Source organism: Argopecten irradians, chromosome 8 (assembly GCF_041381155.1).
Source record: "Argopecten irradians isolate NY chromosome 8, Ai_NY, whole genome shotgun sequence".
In the NCBI taxonomy this organism is placed as follows: domain Eukaryota; kingdom Metazoa; phylum Mollusca; class Bivalvia; order Pectinida; family Pectinidae; genus Argopecten; species Argopecten irradians.
In genome coordinates, this window is record NC_091141.1 from 42,256,266 (window position 1) to 42,273,924 (window position 17,659).

General features: G+C 34.5%; 1 protein-coding gene across 3 annotated transcripts; it reads right to left on the bottom strand.

Moving 5' to 3' along the window:
- Positions 1–1,541: 1,541 nt before the first annotated feature.
- On the bottom strand, positions 1,542–17,631 carry LOC138330412 (very long chain fatty acid elongase 4-like). Of its 3 annotated transcripts, none has more exons than XM_069278015.1 (8): positions 17,492–17,631; positions 10,440–10,527; positions 9,925–10,112; positions 9,264–9,344; positions 8,772–8,943; positions 8,224–8,351; positions 5,367–5,528; positions 1,542–4,153 (listed from the first exon to the last, which is right to left on the bottom strand). In XM_069278015.1, the coding sequence occupies exons 2-8, from the start codon at positions 10,504–10,506 to the stop codon at positions 4,034–4,036; spliced, it is 918 nt and encodes a 305-aa protein (XP_069134116.1). In that variant the 5' UTR covers positions 10,507–10,527; positions 17,492–17,631; the 3' UTR covers positions 1,542–4,033. The 3 variants fall into 3 exon arrangements, with proteins under 3 accessions (XP_069134116.1, XP_069134114.1, XP_069134115.1); XM_069278013.1 differs by lacking the exon at positions 5,367–5,528 and adding an exon at positions 5,565–5,735 and having other exon boundaries at positions 17,492–17,630; XM_069278014.1 differs by lacking the exons at positions 5,367–5,528; positions 17,492–17,631 and adding exons at positions 5,565–5,735; positions 17,069–17,349.
- Positions 17,632–17,659: the final 28 nt, after the last annotated feature.

Sequence of the window (17,659 nt, forward strand, 5' to 3'; positions counted from 1 at the left end):
TTTACAATTAATAAATAAACTTTTATATACCGTATTATCAATACATATATATAATGACAATCAAAACAACACATCTAATTGTAGATCTAGAAGTACATTGTAAATCCTATTAAAATCCTTTAAAACAAACAAATGTATCAACCTTTTTAACCCAGAAATCTAATCCATTGTCTAGTTATGAAAAGTTCTGTGAACTTGTTTATCCACTAATATTTGAACGCTTCCAAGTGTACAGAAGGAAAATCCATGAAATTTTAAGTTAATTAAATGATGTAAAGATCTTTAATTAAGCGTCCATTACAAATTAAAACTGGCCATCCTGATTAGCAAAGATCATTCACACAAAAAGTTGGATGAAATGAATTCCTAATGTAACACAGCCTCGGAGAGTACCAATTTAGAATCACAATTCCACGCACTAAACTCTACAATCTGAATAGGGGGCAACATAACCTTTTTTGTTTAATTGGTACATGCATGAATAGTTGAGTGTGGAGAGCCTTCAGTAATGATGTAACTATTTAAACTTTTATTCTTCTAAACACAGAATGGATCTTTTCTAACATCTGTTAATGGCATCAGTTCATTTGCATCTTCAGCAAAATATGCCACCATGTTAAAATATACCACCACCTTGAATTAGCTGACTGGGTGAAATAGGGTGATACAACAAACACACATACATAAGTCAGGTTAAGTAATCCTTTCTATAGCACAACACCTACACATGTTCCTGATAAGAACCTAATTACCCTGATATTAATTTAAGGCTGATTTGTGACTGAATTACATGGGCTATTTATAGGTACATCAATTCTCTCAGCATTTCAGACTTTCGGTTTACATCTTATTATATACCAAATATTTCAAGAAGCAAAACCCTTACCACTTCCCCCGCCCACCTCCTCCTTATATAATTAGGACCTGACCCCTACCACTTCCATGTGTCCTAGACTCCATTATAACCAGAAAAAGGATGTTAAGCCCAATCATTCAATCAATCAATCAATTAACTTCCACCTCCCCCCCACCCAATACAATTAGCAACCCTACCACTCCCCCACCCCACCCCATGATTAGTACCCCAATACACCCCCCCCCCCACCCCTTCCCCTTTATAATTAGGACAGTGGTGTTACTATGCTAACAATAACCGGTATCAAATTTTATCACACATCAGCTGAGTAACAGGAGTATAAGAATATAATGTCCATTTTATAGATTCTCCAAACTTACATCTCAACTTGAAATATTTTAAAGATTTCACCCCTCTCTATGACATAGTTTAACACAAACAGGTAGTTTTAAGTTTGATCGACAATGTTTATATTTGATGCCCAAGGAAATATGAATGTCAAACAACAGTAAAAAGTTAAAAAATACTTATCAAATATGATCAAAACCAACAACAGATGATAACATTTGAACTATTATTATAATACATATTTAGTTGTCTTTTTAAAATACCGACAAACACGTTTGTTAAAACACAAACAATATTTGTCTTGTTTTCATTAAATCAAAAACACCTGATCTTGTCCTCCAATCAAAACAATAGTTCAATAATTAGATCTCATTAATTACAGATAAACATGATATATTCTATCAAATTAGTTATTACGATCTTCATTTTGAATTAATATCCATAAATTTCTATAAAAAGGTGTTCGAAACTAAATAAGAAATGGTTGAGTAAGGAGATCATGCAGCTAAACCTGAATAAGATGAATGAAGATAACAAGCACCATACTCCGCTAGCTACTGGTGAACGTCTGACTTCATATACTCCGCTAGCTACTGGTGAACGTCTGACTTCATATACTCTGCTAGCTACTGGTGAACGTCTGACGTCATGCATACTGGTGAATGTCTGACGTCATACATTCTGCTAGTAACTGGTGAATGTCTGCCGTCATACAGTCTGCTAGCTACCGGTGAACATATAACGTCATATAGTCTAGCTACTAGTGAACGTCTGACGTCATATATTCTGCTAACTACTGGTGAATGTCTGACGTCATACAGTCTGCTAACTACTGGTGAACGTCTAAAGTCATACACTCCGCTAGCTACTGGTTAATGTCTGACGTCATATAGTCTGCTTTCCTGATTATTGCACACATTGATGCAGATTAAAGGGTGCTAGTATTTTCATCATGATGAAAAAAAGAAATAAAATTCTGAAACTTTTTGTGAAACTGTGATTAAAATTTCCAGATAAATTTGAGTGACTTTGTGATATGATACAGTTATGAATATTCATGAGTTGCTTCTAAACCTGCCACAGAACTGTTGTAGTCAATTTGTAAGCAATAATTTAGTTGAGGTTTATACATGATAAAACACCTAGTGTAACATTCACCCATACTTCCACTCAACCAATTATATGCACCCATACTTCCACTCAACCAATCACATTCACCCATACTTCCACTCAGCCAATCACATTCATCCATACTTCCACTCAACCAATCACATCCACCCATACTTCCACTCAACCAATCACATTCGCCCATACTTCCACTCAACCAATCACATTCAGTTTTACTTTATCTATCACACTATCAATCAGATGATGTTATTTGGCTATGATTCACAAAGTCTTTATACATAACATAACTTTTAGTCATAACAGTTAGAGAGAAAAAAATAGAGAAAGAAAAAAACTTATTAAAAACATATTTTACATTCAACACTAACCTGATTAGAGAACTCCTCTTAATATCTACGAACAAAACTTTCCACATTAGCTGCAGAATTTATGTATTGGTTATTTTTTATTTTACCAATTTTATAAATACCTTATTCTTGAAACTCTACTAGTTCCATTGATGGAACAGTTCATTATTGAATAAAAGGGATGAATAATTTGATTATCTAAAATAGGGAATGGTTTCATAATCATTCTCCACACATACAGTACATTAATTGAATGCAGTTTGTTCACAAATGACACATTGACACTTTGAAAATGGCACACGCTGCAATCATCTTTAATTAATCTGTATTCAGCAATACTTTTTTTTCAATTTGAGCAAAATTTATACATTTGTATATTCCATTAAAACTAGTTTGTTTGACTTGATAATACTTAATTAGCAGATATGGGTGATCTGTACACAGTTAACATTGAAGATTGTTTCTTATTATGAAAGACTCTCAATTGCACTTGAAAACTACATGTAACATTTTCTAATTACATATATGTATAAATCTATTGAGAACAATAACACTTATTGTTAATAAAATATAGTTAGTTTCTTTTGCCCATAAATCATCGAGCTGATTGCATAGTATCAAAGAGTATTGACTGAAGAAGAGTAAGTAAGATCTATTTATTTTTCAGTTCCCAAAAGATCTTTTATATTTGGCAGATTAAGAGATGGCCACCTCAAACATAATTCATTATTGTTGATCTCACATTTACCTCATATGACATACTTAAATTAATATGTCAGAAAATTAACATCTGGATAACAAGCCTCTAGATCTGTTTCATTTTGATCGTAAGAAAAAAAAAAAAAATTACTTACCGTATTCGACCCAATAAGCGCCCAGTGCGTTTAAAAATTGAAAAAATGAAAAGGCGCTAATCAGAAGAAAGTATCGCAAATCTTTACAGTTTTGTGTAGTTTTGGTCTTCATTTATGCTGGAGTAATTGAAATTGAGCCCTCAAAAAAGGGGGAGAGGCGCTTATAGGGACATGGGCGCTTATCGGGTTGAATACAGTATCTCTAGAATTATCTTTAGTTGAATGATTTCAAAATTAGTTTTTAGACTTAGATTGTAAGATGGTGTTGGAGTGAGGCGTGGTCAGTTAGTGTTGATGAGGATGTGTGATGGTAACTTACAGTTTAATAGTAACATTAGCCCTAGACTTGGTTTATATATCAGGTACACTGCCATATCTGCCTAATCCAAATTAAGGACGACATTAAAACACAATGTCTTCACGTCAGACATCAGAATACTACAGTACTGCTGTACAGTAGAAGGCCATAGTATATGTTCAGTTAATCGGTAGATATGTCCTCATTTATCCTTTTTTGTTTCCATATGACCATTAGCAACAGATGAACCATTCACAGAACTCGATCCGTTTTCTGTAGATTTGCCGTTCACTTCTCCCTTTGCAGACGATCTTGATTGTTTCTGTTGAAATATAGAGAATACAGTTATTCAACATTCATAAAATAAATAAAACAATAAGACTTGTTTACATACAGAACATAATTGGTGATAGTTGGAATACACAGGCTGTTGATACCACGATATTCAGAATTTGCATATTACAGAGTTACTTGCACTTGCGGGTAGGTATTAATTGTGACGTCATGTGTTTGCGAGCGTAACGTCATACATTTCTGAGAAAACGATGTGAATTGCGCTAACAAAATAATGACATAACAATCGATACCTACCCCCAAGGGAGCTAACTCTGTAATATGCAAAGACGGAATAATAGATATTTACACAGACAGTTATTTACCAACAATGGCAGACATTGAGAGCGATTATATAGAATCAACTGAATGAACTGATATTCTTTAAAGTTTAAAATTTGAATTATAAACTATATATGTATTACAAACAGACTGATGGAATCAAGTGTATAGTTATTTCTATGGAAAACAAATATTACATCATTCTACACTAAAATTTCATAATGGAATGATCCAGTCTTTAACGCAGGAGAGTCTAAGTATGTCCTCAGAGATAAAAGAGTTACCGTATTCACCGTAATTCCGCACAGGGCGCTTAAAGAATTGTAACAAAGGGGGGGCGCTTATTAATGAACAAAAATGCAAGTTGCGGACGAAAAAGTCAGCCATATTTTAACATTTTCTGTCCTCATGACACATTAATCTGTTACAGTAAACAAGCAAATGCCTTTTAACCTTTGAGATGCATTATTATGTCGTGATTCCCATGTAAAAGACTCACAAGTTCATGTTATATAGGATACAATGTTGATGTCAGAGGCATCACATGTTATAAAACATTGTTAAATCCAAGGAATCGGGACGTTTTTACAATCTCAATAGCTTCTCCAGAAAAGGGGACGGGCACTTATAGGAGGAGGGACGCTAATTACAGCAAATACAGTAATCAGTTTTTGATGATAGAAAATAATGATACAAGGTACTGATATCTCTTCAAACTTCTATTTAAAGTCAAAATATACTAAAAAATGTGAAACAGAGAGGATAGCCAGCCAGGGAACTGCTTGATGTATTTATCTTTTCACAAACACATATTCAAATTAACATAATATGTTAAATTATGTCAATATGAATTTTGAAGATTTTTCATAGCAAAAATTGTATTATACATGTAGTTAGTTAACAAAAAGTCTTTTGTTTACCTGGCGCCTTAATGATACGATATAGGCATGGAAGTAGAAATTCAAGAACAGCAAAAGTATGCTGAAGGCGTATAGGCAGAGTGCCCAATGCATCCATTCTGGGAAATCACAACGGAAAAACAGGGACTGAGCAGCGTGTATGATTCCCACCACAAACTGAATCTAAATAAAACAAAAAAAAAGGCTATCAATAATTACCTGTGCATGAGCATGGGGCTTCTTCTTTATATAGGCTTGTATATAAAAGTTGAAGAACAGTGTGATTATTGTGACACCATATACTAAGCCTGTATACTGCATCCAGAGAGGGAAATCACAGCCCAGATACAGACTTTGAAATCCATACACCATCCCAATAAAGAATTGTAACTAAAGAGGAAGAAAACAACATGCGCTTTAGTACCCTGAATCAGCTACTCAATCTAAAACAAATTGTCCAGAATCAACTGGAGAGAAAAAGAAATTTCAACATTACTTTTGACATGTTTTATATATTTTATAAAGAGTATATCAGATTTATTGAATTATAAAATGTATATACAGGTATATTGAAGGTTTCGCTTACAATTTTAAGCATTTTACCACTTTATTAAAATAGATTTTTTAAACAATGCTGGATTTTGTGTGTTCTTTTATATTAAATAATTGTTTAAATCCATTTTTGAAATGAAAAAACCATCAACTATTTTTTGACTGTTGAAAAAATTACCAATGAATATAAGCGATATTACTAAATGGCTGTTTTAATTAATCAACAGACCTTAAACATTAATCATAATGATGAAAATGTCAGATACTTATTTTGTGTAAACAAATATGAACTAATTATGGTAGCTTTGATTAATCTGAAAGGTACCTGCTAATTAACATTGTCTAGAAAGTGTAAGACTTTAAAAAGAATGCATATAGCCAAGTAATGATAAATAACAAGAGTTTCATGCACAAATTGCAAGATTCTAGAGTTCAAGAGATAGAACTGATACTTATTAGTGAATATTTGATGAGCTCAAATTGAACATCAAACATCAAACGCCAACAAGCTGTTACATGAATTATATTTCATAGTGGACAAGGAATGTATTAAAACAATGTCCAACAACCATGCAATGAGAGAAATATCTACCACCTCAAAGCTAGAATAATGCCTGAAGCCACAATAACACATTGGAAGCCCACAAGTACATTTTCTTCTAATCTTTTCAAAATGCAGAGTTATCTGTTCTTGAAAGCAGATACTATTTATTAATAGTATTTCATTTTTTGTCAAAGTTTTGTAAAATAAAATGAACTGATGGAAAAAGAGCTATTTGTGTTCAAAAAGATAAAAAACAGAAAAAATTCAAAGTTAAAAACCTATTTACAAGAACAGGTAACTCTGCATATCAGACAAGATATGGTAAAACAATCTATCATGTTTGATATTAACTTCTAAATAATACTACCGTAAATAAAAAATATGGCATGTAAAATTAAACTTTGAACTAACTTTGTTTCAAGAAACTTATTTTTGTTGACTATGTGTAAATTGTAAGGACAAAGATGTATTTTAGGGTAAATACCCTGTCTTTGGAATAGAACAATGGAAAAAAATAAATAACAGTAAATATTATTCTTAAAGAGGATTTACTTGACAGTATTTATTTTTGAGTTTTGTTGAAGTGAGAGATATATTCCCTATACATCATCGGAATGTACTGATCTATATGATAGCCATTACAGATTGTATAGGAGTCCACTGTGTGTGTTAGTTCATTACAGACAGGGACAGTATTTGTGTGTGATGCAATTGCGATCATAATGTGTAAATTAAATCTTGGAAGAAATGAAACAAATTTGAGTTTAAACAGACTTGATTTTACACCGAAAATTTTAAATGAACATTGTTATAGTGTCAGTGTTTCTATAAATAGCTGAAAAATCATATCTCAGACTGTGTAAAGTATGTTGAACAATGACTGACTTTGAAATGCATATCAATGTCATACACAAATAATACACAAAGATGGTGAAGAGTATCCATTATAATGTTGTATTGTAGAAAGTCACCATTTGTATAGAGATTCAAATGAGTGTGTAATACAGGGACTTCTCAACAGTTTTAATTGTTAGATGAATATGTTAAACTTAAAGATGCTCCACCGCTGACAATTGGTATTTTTTCACTATCAAAAACAGGAGAAGACGATTTAGTATTTTTCTTCTGTTACAAAAGTTACTTACTTTACACCATTACCAACATTGAAAAGTATGAGCTTCTAATTTTACTTCAAGTTAAAAATATGAAAAATAATTAATTACATCCTGAAAAAATACCGTGACAATATTTTCTATATAGAATGAAGTACTGATTGCACATGCACCAAAGGCAAAATAAATTATTTCATATCATTTTTTGTGTTAATGAGACATATATATACACGATAATTCACCAATTATTATTCAAATAATAAATATAATTTATGCTATGTCGGCGGTGGAGCATCTTTAAACTTAAACTTCACATTCTAATATCCAAAATTTCTTTTCTATCTAATGTAAGACTTATATGAACAGTTTGACTGTAATACATGTGTTTCACATTCCAATATCCAAAATTTCTTTTCTATCTAATGTAAGACTTATATGAACAGTTTGACTGTAATACATGTGTTTGAAACATTTTCAAGGAGATTAATTTTTCTGATTTTCAATTCTTAACGAAAAAAAGTGAAATTGAATTGCACACTAATAAGTTAATATACATGTAAAGAATTTCTCTGTATTACATAAACTGTCAATAGGACTAAGAAAAAGCTACATTTGTATAAAAAATATTCCACTGTACACACAAAACAAAATGTAAAGCGTTTGTTCTTACCAACTGTAGAATAGTGAGGTAACGTTTCCACCATAGGTACTTCTGCATGTGAGGACCAAGGGCAGACAACCCATAGTACGAGTACATCAATACATGTATGAAGGAATTGATCATGGCACCAAAAAATGCTGTAAGTAAAAAAGTATATTATACACATCTCTGTTTCTAAATCACCAAATACTTATCTTCATGTTAAGGATATCTGAACACTGATGTTATATCAAAAGTCCAAATGGATGGAGGAAATATATAATTTTTATTTTGTTTCAATTATATAGATGTATAAATTATCAAGAAATAAAGTTTTCCTGCATATCAACACATGGTCAACAACAAGTTTCAATGAAATTGCCCCAGTAGTTAAGAAGTTGTTCCGACAAGATTTGTAATTCCAGTTGGAATATAATAATATTCTTCATCTACAAATAACTGTATACCGGCGACACAACATATCTATAAATAACTTTCATTGTCCATCGGCTACACAACATATCTATAAATAACTTACACTGTCCACGGGCGACACAACATATCTAAAAATAACTTACATTGTCCACCGGCGACCCATTTAACACCAATGAACCACAATGGAAACATGGAAGCGTGGTGGTACACATGGAGGAAACTAATCTGATTATTTTTTTTCCTCAACACGAAAAATATAGTGTCCATCATTTCCACTAGCTTCGATATGTAAAACCACCATAGGGCACAGGCAATCTGTAACAGTAGAATATAAGTATCAATTACATAGACAGATACATCAACTCACTTCCTCAGCTCAATTATAATACTAGATTATCTCCCCTGAATTTGAAACTTTCTTCTAATACTAGACTATCTCCCCTGAATTTGAAACGTTCTTCTATACAGAAATTTAACTTTTTTACTTCAATGGAAAATCTTGTTTAGTTTCAATGCAAGGAAAACTCAAAGTGGCAATGTACTTATCCAATTAAAAGTGAAAAGAAACATAAATTAATATAGAGAAAAACAAATATTGCTTTTTGTTCCAATATGTTGTTCAAGTAAGGACTTACATTGTATTCATTGACGTCGTATGAGTATTTGACAGACTGGCATTGTAAACTGTATCCTGCCCTGTACGCCGATATAAATAGCTGAAATTCAAAAATAGGAAATGTTACCCACACAAGATAGAATTGCTTCCTTACTGGTCACAAACACATATCCCTCATACATACGGGTAGTATACATTGTATAACTACCGTATTCGACCCAATAAGCGCCCATGTCCCTATAAGCACACCTCCCCCTTTTTGAGGCATCAATTTCAATTGTGCACCCATAAACAAAGACCAAAACTATACAAAACTCTATAGATTATTTACAATAATTTCGTCTTATTAGCACATTTTCATTTTTCAATTTTTCAAACGCCCTGGGCGCTTATTGGGTCGAATACGGTATGTACTCTATCAATCTCATACTTGTCATTACACAAAGGAAATGGTATTCATCAAAAAGCATCTGTAATAATGAAACACAATGTATTTTTAAATGAAATATACTTTTTTTGTATTTGTACTAAAAATGTAATTTAAATCTGTTTTTTTTTTTATATCTACATGACTAAAATCTATAAAACTGTCTAGAAGATTTGATCCTTAAATGTTCTACAAACATGAACAAAATTATTTAATAAGTTAAAATCGGCAGGATATTAATATATTAACTTACTGTGGCAGATATATGGAAATTCAGAATAATAAGTCCGAGATTATAGAAGAAAAGTGTGTATTTGAATTTGATTGGATCTCTGTTGGCCATGACGCGCTTGCCGACGATGACTGAGAATATGTAGAGAATGGTCAAAGCTATAGTTGGAGTGTAACTCTGCATCAGGGGCCAGTCCTTCACTCTGGGATCTGGAAAAGTAAAGTCGCACTAAGTCAAACGCAGATACAGCTAATTAATATATTTACAAAGGTTAATCAATCATGGACAAAACTGATAAAAAAAGGCCAACAGGGCCTGTATTGCTCAACTGGTTTGTAATGGGCAAATTTGGTTATTATCCATGCAGAACTCTATGACTAGTAGTGACTTATTGGAAATACTGATAGACAGCTGAGGCCACATCATGGCATAAGCTCACTGTGCCATCCTTTGGCAATATTGCAAGTTCAGTACGCAATGTTTAATGGAAACCTCCATAAAACTATTAATAGCTGTGTTATTGAACAGATCCTTACCTGATATTGATACGGCCCAATCCCAGAATTTCTGGAACTCGTAATACTTGTCTTGTAGGACCTCCATCTTGATTCCAATCTAAACACTCTAAAACAGAAGATGGATTTGTTAGTTAATTGGTACAAGCCTTAGTAGGTCGAAATGACTATGTGGAAATGGCTGTTGGTACAAGCCTTGTAGGTGGAAATGACTAGGTCGAAATGGCTGTTGATGCAAAACTACAAGCTTAGATTGGAATGGTTGTTGGTACAAGCCTAGGTGGAAATGGATGTTGGTACAATTTAAGCCTAGGTGGAAATGGATGTTGGTACAATTTAAGCCTAGGTGGAAATGGATGTTGGTACAATTTAAGCCTAGGTGGAAATGGATGTTGGTACAAGCCTAGGTGGAAATGGATGTTGGTACAAGCCTAGGTGGAAATGGTTGTTGGTACAAGCCTAGGTGGAAATGGCTGTTGGTACAAGCCTAGGTGGAAATGGTTGTTGGTACAAGCCTAGGTGGAAATGGTTGTTGGTACAAGCCTAGGTGGAAATGGATGTTGGTACAAGCCTAGGTGGAAATGGGTACAAGCCTAGGTGGAAATGGTTGTTGGTACAAGCCTAGGTGGAAATGGTTGTTGGTACAAGCCTAGGTGGAAATGGATGTTGGTACAAGCCTAGGTGGAAATGGATGTTGGTACAAGCCTAGGTGGAAATGGTTGTTGGTACAAGCCTAGATGGAAATGGATACTGTCACGGGCAGCCGTTATTCGCTGCCATGCCCCGCACTTGCTACAGCGGCCTTGATGGCCGATCAATTGCTCCTGTTATCAAAGGCAGCGGCAACTCGCCGCAGTGCCACAAAATCGCAATACCTGTTCTCGTTTTTGGAGTGCAGTGGTAACCTGCTGCTGCTCCACGCAGTTGCTATAATGGACACTATGCCTATAATGGACACTATGCCTATAATGGACACTATGCCTATAATGGACACTATGCCTATAATGAACACTATGCCTATAATGGACACTATGCCTATAATGGACACTATGCCTATAATGGACACTATGCCTATAATGGACACTATGCCTATAATGGACACTATGCCTATAATGGACACTATGCCTATAATGGACACTATGCCTATAATGGACACTATGCCTATAATGGACATTATGCCTATAAATTTGCCCATAATGGACACTATGCCTATAATGGACACTATGCCTATAATGGACACTATGTCTATAATGGACACTATGTCTATAATGGACACTATGTCTATAATGGACACTATGTCTATAATGGACACTATGCCTATAATGGACACTATGTCTATAATGAACACGATGCTATAATGGACACTATGCTATAATGGACACTATGCCTATAATGGACACATGCCTATAATGGACACTATGCTATAATGGACACTATGTCTATAATGGACACTATGCCTATAATGACACTATGCCTATAATGGACACTATGCCTATAATGGACACTATGCCTATAATGGACACACTATAATGACCTATAATGGACACTATGCCTATAATGGACACTATGCCTATAATGGACACTATGCCTATAATGGACACTATGTCTATAATGGACACTATGCCTATAATGGACACTATGCCTATAATGGACACTATGCCTATAATGGACACTATGCCTATAATGGACACTATGACACTACTATAATGGACACTATGCCTATAATGGACACTATGCCTATAATGGACACTATGCCTATAATGGACACTATGCCTATAATGGACACTATGCCTATAATGGACACTATGCCTATAATGGACACTATGCCTATAATGGACACTATGCCTATAATGGACACTATGCCTATAATGGACACTATGCCTATAATGGACACTATGCCTATAATGGACATTATGCCTATATAATGCCCATAATTGACACTATGCCTATATAATGCCCATAATTGACACTATGCCTATGCCCATAATTGACACTATGCCTATGCCCATAATTGACATGATGCGTATGCCGATGCTCAGCGCACTTGCTATGTTGTGCGCTGGTCATGTTTATTGACCAGCTATTAATATGTAGTCTTACAAATTCACCGCACACTTGCTACATTCAACCTGTAGATTATGCCGGCTGTCGCCGCAACGACTGTCAAGAAGTATATATATAGTATGTAACACACTGACTACTCTCGGCATTGGCTACCATGCTAAACACCCGAAAGACTTATTCAGCCTTAAGCTTTCAAATCTTTCGCACAGACTTGTATATATCATGTTTACTTGATCTTCACAGAAAAAAACCTCTAAAATGAGTGGAGCACCTGTATTGATACCAAATAACTGAGCCCATTTTTACTACATGGGTAAGACAGGTTATTCCATTTTTTTACCATATCTCTGGTCACTCGAATGCTTGAATTAACTTTGATAACACATACTATCTAAAGAATTACTACAACACTGACACGTGTTGTAATAAAACACATCAAGCTAACAAGGTTGACAATGCTAAGACTATACCATACACACAGCTACCAAAAACATGGGCACATCTGGTTATGTACAGGTATGTATTTATTTAAAGTGAATAGTCGGGCAATGGAAACCAGTCTAAATACAGTGTTCATTGGCCTTCCGACCAAGTCCTTACATATCAAAACAATGGCTAAGTTCAGCCGATGTTGTCCAATTTGGACCATTGAAATTGAACCCTATGTGTAATTTTAGCAAAGTTCTAAAAATAAATTCTTTGAAAGCAAGTTGAAATGTCAACACGGACATAGCCAGCCAGGAGGACGTTTTAGGATTCCTATAATATAAATATGCAGAGCGATTTTGATGAGAAATTCCATTTTTCTATTTCATAAGAAATTATACTGGATACATGAACATCAACTTTACTTAATTTAGGCTGTCTTTGCCCGACTATTCACTTTTAAACTCTAAAATTGATTATTGGTCACAGTGTACTATACTACAGGCACGGAAAAATTCCTTTTTTCATCACAAAATTAAGGTTTGGTTGTTAAGGAAGGTTGGTGGTTTTTCTCCAGGAAGTCTGAATGACTTGTGACCAGTTTTTGTATGTGATTTGTTCTAACGAGGAACTATAACGGAGAGGGACCGATGATGATTATTCCTTCTAAACAAACGCCAGAAATGTCTTACACTCAAGGTGCTCTTTTAAATTTACTACTAGTCTAAGTGATTAGGTACTCTAGTATTAATTACTAGTACACCAATTAAAGAGCTTCAAATCCTTATCACCTAAACATTTTCGTTAAGGCCCTAAATGACCTTAGTTGTTAATGGGCCATTTTAAACTCAAACAAACAAATCATCATTAAAGGGACAATTCACTCAGGCTTATTCTTTTACATAACCAAGAAGCAAAATATGGCATAAATGTATTGTTCTACATTTCTTATGAAACATATAACATAAAATATTGACAAATTCCACGTTATTGTAAAGTATTTTAATTGATACCATTGAAATTACAAATCGTTGATCAATACGATAAAGCAGGTACATGTATACGTTGTACCCTTATCCGAGACAAAGTCACGCACGCTAAACAAATGAACTACATAACCACTGAGGAGGTGATAAAATGATTTTTAGGCAAGACAATTCACCTAATAAGGTAAACACACTACTGTCAGAGCGATTTGAGCAGTTCTAGACAAAAGTTGCATTACTTTATGAGCAAGGGACAGGGTTCGGCATACAAGACTTTTGACCACAATGTGTAATGGCGGACAGCGAGCGAGTTTGAATATTTCACACACATTTCACCACCATGGGCTTTTCTGGCATATCACAGTAAAACCGACTGATCTAATTTCCATTAGAACTGGTTTGTTTCCAATATATGTACAAATTTTAATGTTCTCTTAGACCGAATTGTCCCTTTAACTATAACTTATAATCCTATGTAACTATACTCTTTTAAAAGTCTTACAGATATCTGTAGATAATGTATGTATTTGATACAAAAGTCTTTACAACTAATTTTTACAGTTGTCAGAAATCCCTCAGTAAAATGGGCCATACAGCTTATCCAGGAATTCAGAGGTCAAAGTCTGTTTAAATGTAAATCTAAATAAATAAGTACTGTATAATGCCAACATATTTATCAACAAACAGTCTGATAGTGGAATCTGTCAGACACTACCTAATACAGTACAAGATTTAACCTGCTAGGCCAAAGTTTAAGAGTTTAGAGTGAGTTTCCTTAAAGCCCAACTTGAACATTACAAATCTAAATTATATTCCAGAGTTTCAAAAGTAACTAAAAAAATTGTAATAAATATATATATCTACAGTTGTAAAGTTGGAAAATAAATAATCATAGAATTTTGTATTTCTAAAACGTGTCCTAAAATTATTAATAAAAATAATCATTAATACCACTGTATATTTAGTTAAATATCAAAAGACTCTTACTTACATGTACGACACTCAAGGACGTCAAACACATTAATAATTTTCTGTTCACTTTTTACATTAATTATCAAAACACAGAACAGAAATGAACATGTTACCGGTGTGACCTGTCCTATCGATCTTTATAGAGTTTGTCCTAATTATAGCCTACTGTGCTAGCCTGTCTGGCCACTGAATGCAGGAATGAACAGGGTATTTAATCCCACCATGCTCAAACCTGCATGGTATAGATCATGTAAACGATTTATTTTGACAACAACTTTTAAGTCGGTACTTATGAAAAGGCACAATGTACACATGTATTGAAAGTGACAAGCATTGTCAGTTTCTTCATTTTATAATACTCTTTTAATTGATTATATTTCCCATTATCATTTTTGCAAAATCTAATTTGATACAAATTATTTAAAGGGACTAACTTAATATTAATTGCTCAAAATACCTAATGAAGCTTGTGCTTTCAGTACACAGTTACCAGACAGACCAATTAATTAGTGCTGCTGTGTAGCTTTTGTCTGGTGATGTTTAAATACCCATGGTGACCTTTACACACTGTGAAATAAGGAGCTTTAAATTTAACATTTAAACCTTGAAAACATGTCCAACACCAACAGGTAAAGTTCATAATACTGACCACCTGACCAAAGGTCAAGTGGCATTCTCCAGCTTTGTGACCACCATGCAACCATTTGCGGTGCTAGCCTGCAAACATTGTGAATTGATTGTGAAATGATTTAATATAACATTGTTTTTAAAATCTACACTATAAGGCTACAGTGTTTTACATTATTCTTTTAGCACATATATTTTCTACGCTAGTAACTATTAAACAAAAACATCCCATAGGGTACTACTACAGTACTATGCAGGGCTCGAATTTCAGGCTGCTTTACTTGCTTTTTGCAAGTAGATATACCAGAATAGCGAGTGGAAAAATATGCACTTGCTTATTTTAGCAAGTGGTTTTTATCAGGGACAACTGTAAAAATGACATAATGATTGCGAAAAACTGTTTTAATGGAAAATATGGGGGCTCAGTTCTTACAGTAATGTTGTTGATATACATTATGTACTTATACACCTCACATCATCATGCAAAAATAAAGGATTTTATATATAACATAACTGTAATTTGAATACGGATATTAATTATAAGTTAAAATATATTTTAGCAAGTAAAAATTTAGGGCACTTGTTATTTTTAGCAAGTGACAAAAAATGTAAAATTCGAGCCCTGCTATGCTGAGTAGATGTGTCTGTACTAGTGACCGCTAAAATTCCAACTGTAAATGACATGGTTATAATATTAAAAAAAATCTAATTGACTGTTAACATTATAAGATATTTAAGAATTAAGTCCACTTGTCTATGTGAACATACATTGTATAATACACCTGGTTTTCAGTATTAGGTTAGTCACTGATCAATGAATAAGGTTGTAAATATGTTACATGTCAATAGGGAGATCATATGGCTCAGTCACTTCAGAGTAAACAAAGTATAAACAGTTAATTACAACAAAATGTGATGATTCTATCTCACACATATACAAACAACAGCCAATATACTGGTATAACAGTATATGTGTACATAACCTTGGGTCAAGTAATGAAAAATCAATTTGCCACAATTTAAGTTACCCCAATTTTCAGTATAGTGAAAAATCTGGAAAAAAAACACCACCAAGACAAATCAATGAGATTGCAATAAATTAATGAAGAAGGGTGTCAATTACATGTACAAAGGGTATTTATATCAATATCAGTTTTGCTCATTTCACTGTTCACTGGATTTGATGAAATCGAGTGGCGGTGGGATGTAGGGTGGGATAGTATGGGGTTGTGTGTGTGTGGGGGGGCGGGGGGGGGGATAGTGATTGTGGAATGGGGGAATAGTGATTGTGTCAATGTGTGGTTGGGGATAGTATGTGGTTATGGGGTGGGGAGGGGCTAGTGTGGGGATGAGGGGTGGGGATAGTATGGGGTTGTTGGGGGAGCCCAGAGGGGATAGTAAGTGGGGTGGGCAGGGATAGCATGGCGTTGTGGGGTGGGGTGGGGATAGTGGGAGGTGGGGGATAATATGTGGGGTTGTGAGGTGGGGATAGTGTGGAGTTGTGGGGTGATGAGGGGATATTATGTGGGGTTGTGAATGGCTTGGTATCAAGTACAACTTTAAAATTATACAAACGCTTGATTATCAAAGATCCTTCGTTACAGGTATAATATTGCAGCATCAGCATTATATGCTAGAACCTAATCCAAATTTTCACATCCATCCCTGTAGACCTAAATCAGGAAGCATCGGTACCGTTTAGCCTACCCCGGACGGAACAACGGTTACCCTTGATGATCCAGGCCTGTGGAACGCAAGGCCCCGTGTTAAGTTACCAGAAACAAAGGAATGTCGCCGTTACGCTAAAGGCTCGCATCACTTAGGCCTAGTGCATTCCAAACACACGAGGTCAATGTAGATAAAACACCGGTGGGAACACATGGATAATGAAAGAGCAGACGCCATTTTCAGCGGAAGTAAATCGCCGGTTAACAATATTTCTGCAAATCAGGAATTATCATTGACAAGAAAATTCTCAAAAAAACATAAGCAACTTACCAAATCCGATGCGAGTCACAGAACTAAAGACAGGTTCAACATGAACGGATCTGTCCAAAGTTAGGGCGTTGCTAGTAACAACAATGAAACAACCTGTCCCAGGCCTATTTTCCCTGACCTAAATATCTCAAGTAAATCGGGCGAACAACCAATCAAATGCAGTGTTAT

What these genes read in the sequence shown, in the direction of transcription:
- LOC138330412 (XM_069278013.1), bottom strand. Translation starts at nt 10,506, where the DNA reads ATGGAGGTCCTACAAGACAAGTATTACGAGTTCCAGAAATTCTGGGAT. An exon ending in ATTTCCATATATCTGCCACA is followed by an intron (nt 9,345 to 9,924) that starts GTAAGTTAATAT and finishes TTTGAATTTCAG; the next exon opens with CTATTTATATCGGCGTACAG. An exon ending in AGCCCCATGCTCATGCACAG is followed by an intron (nt 4,154 to 5,564) that starts GTAATTATTGAT and finishes ATATTTCAACAG; the next exon opens with AAACAATCAAGATCGTCTGC.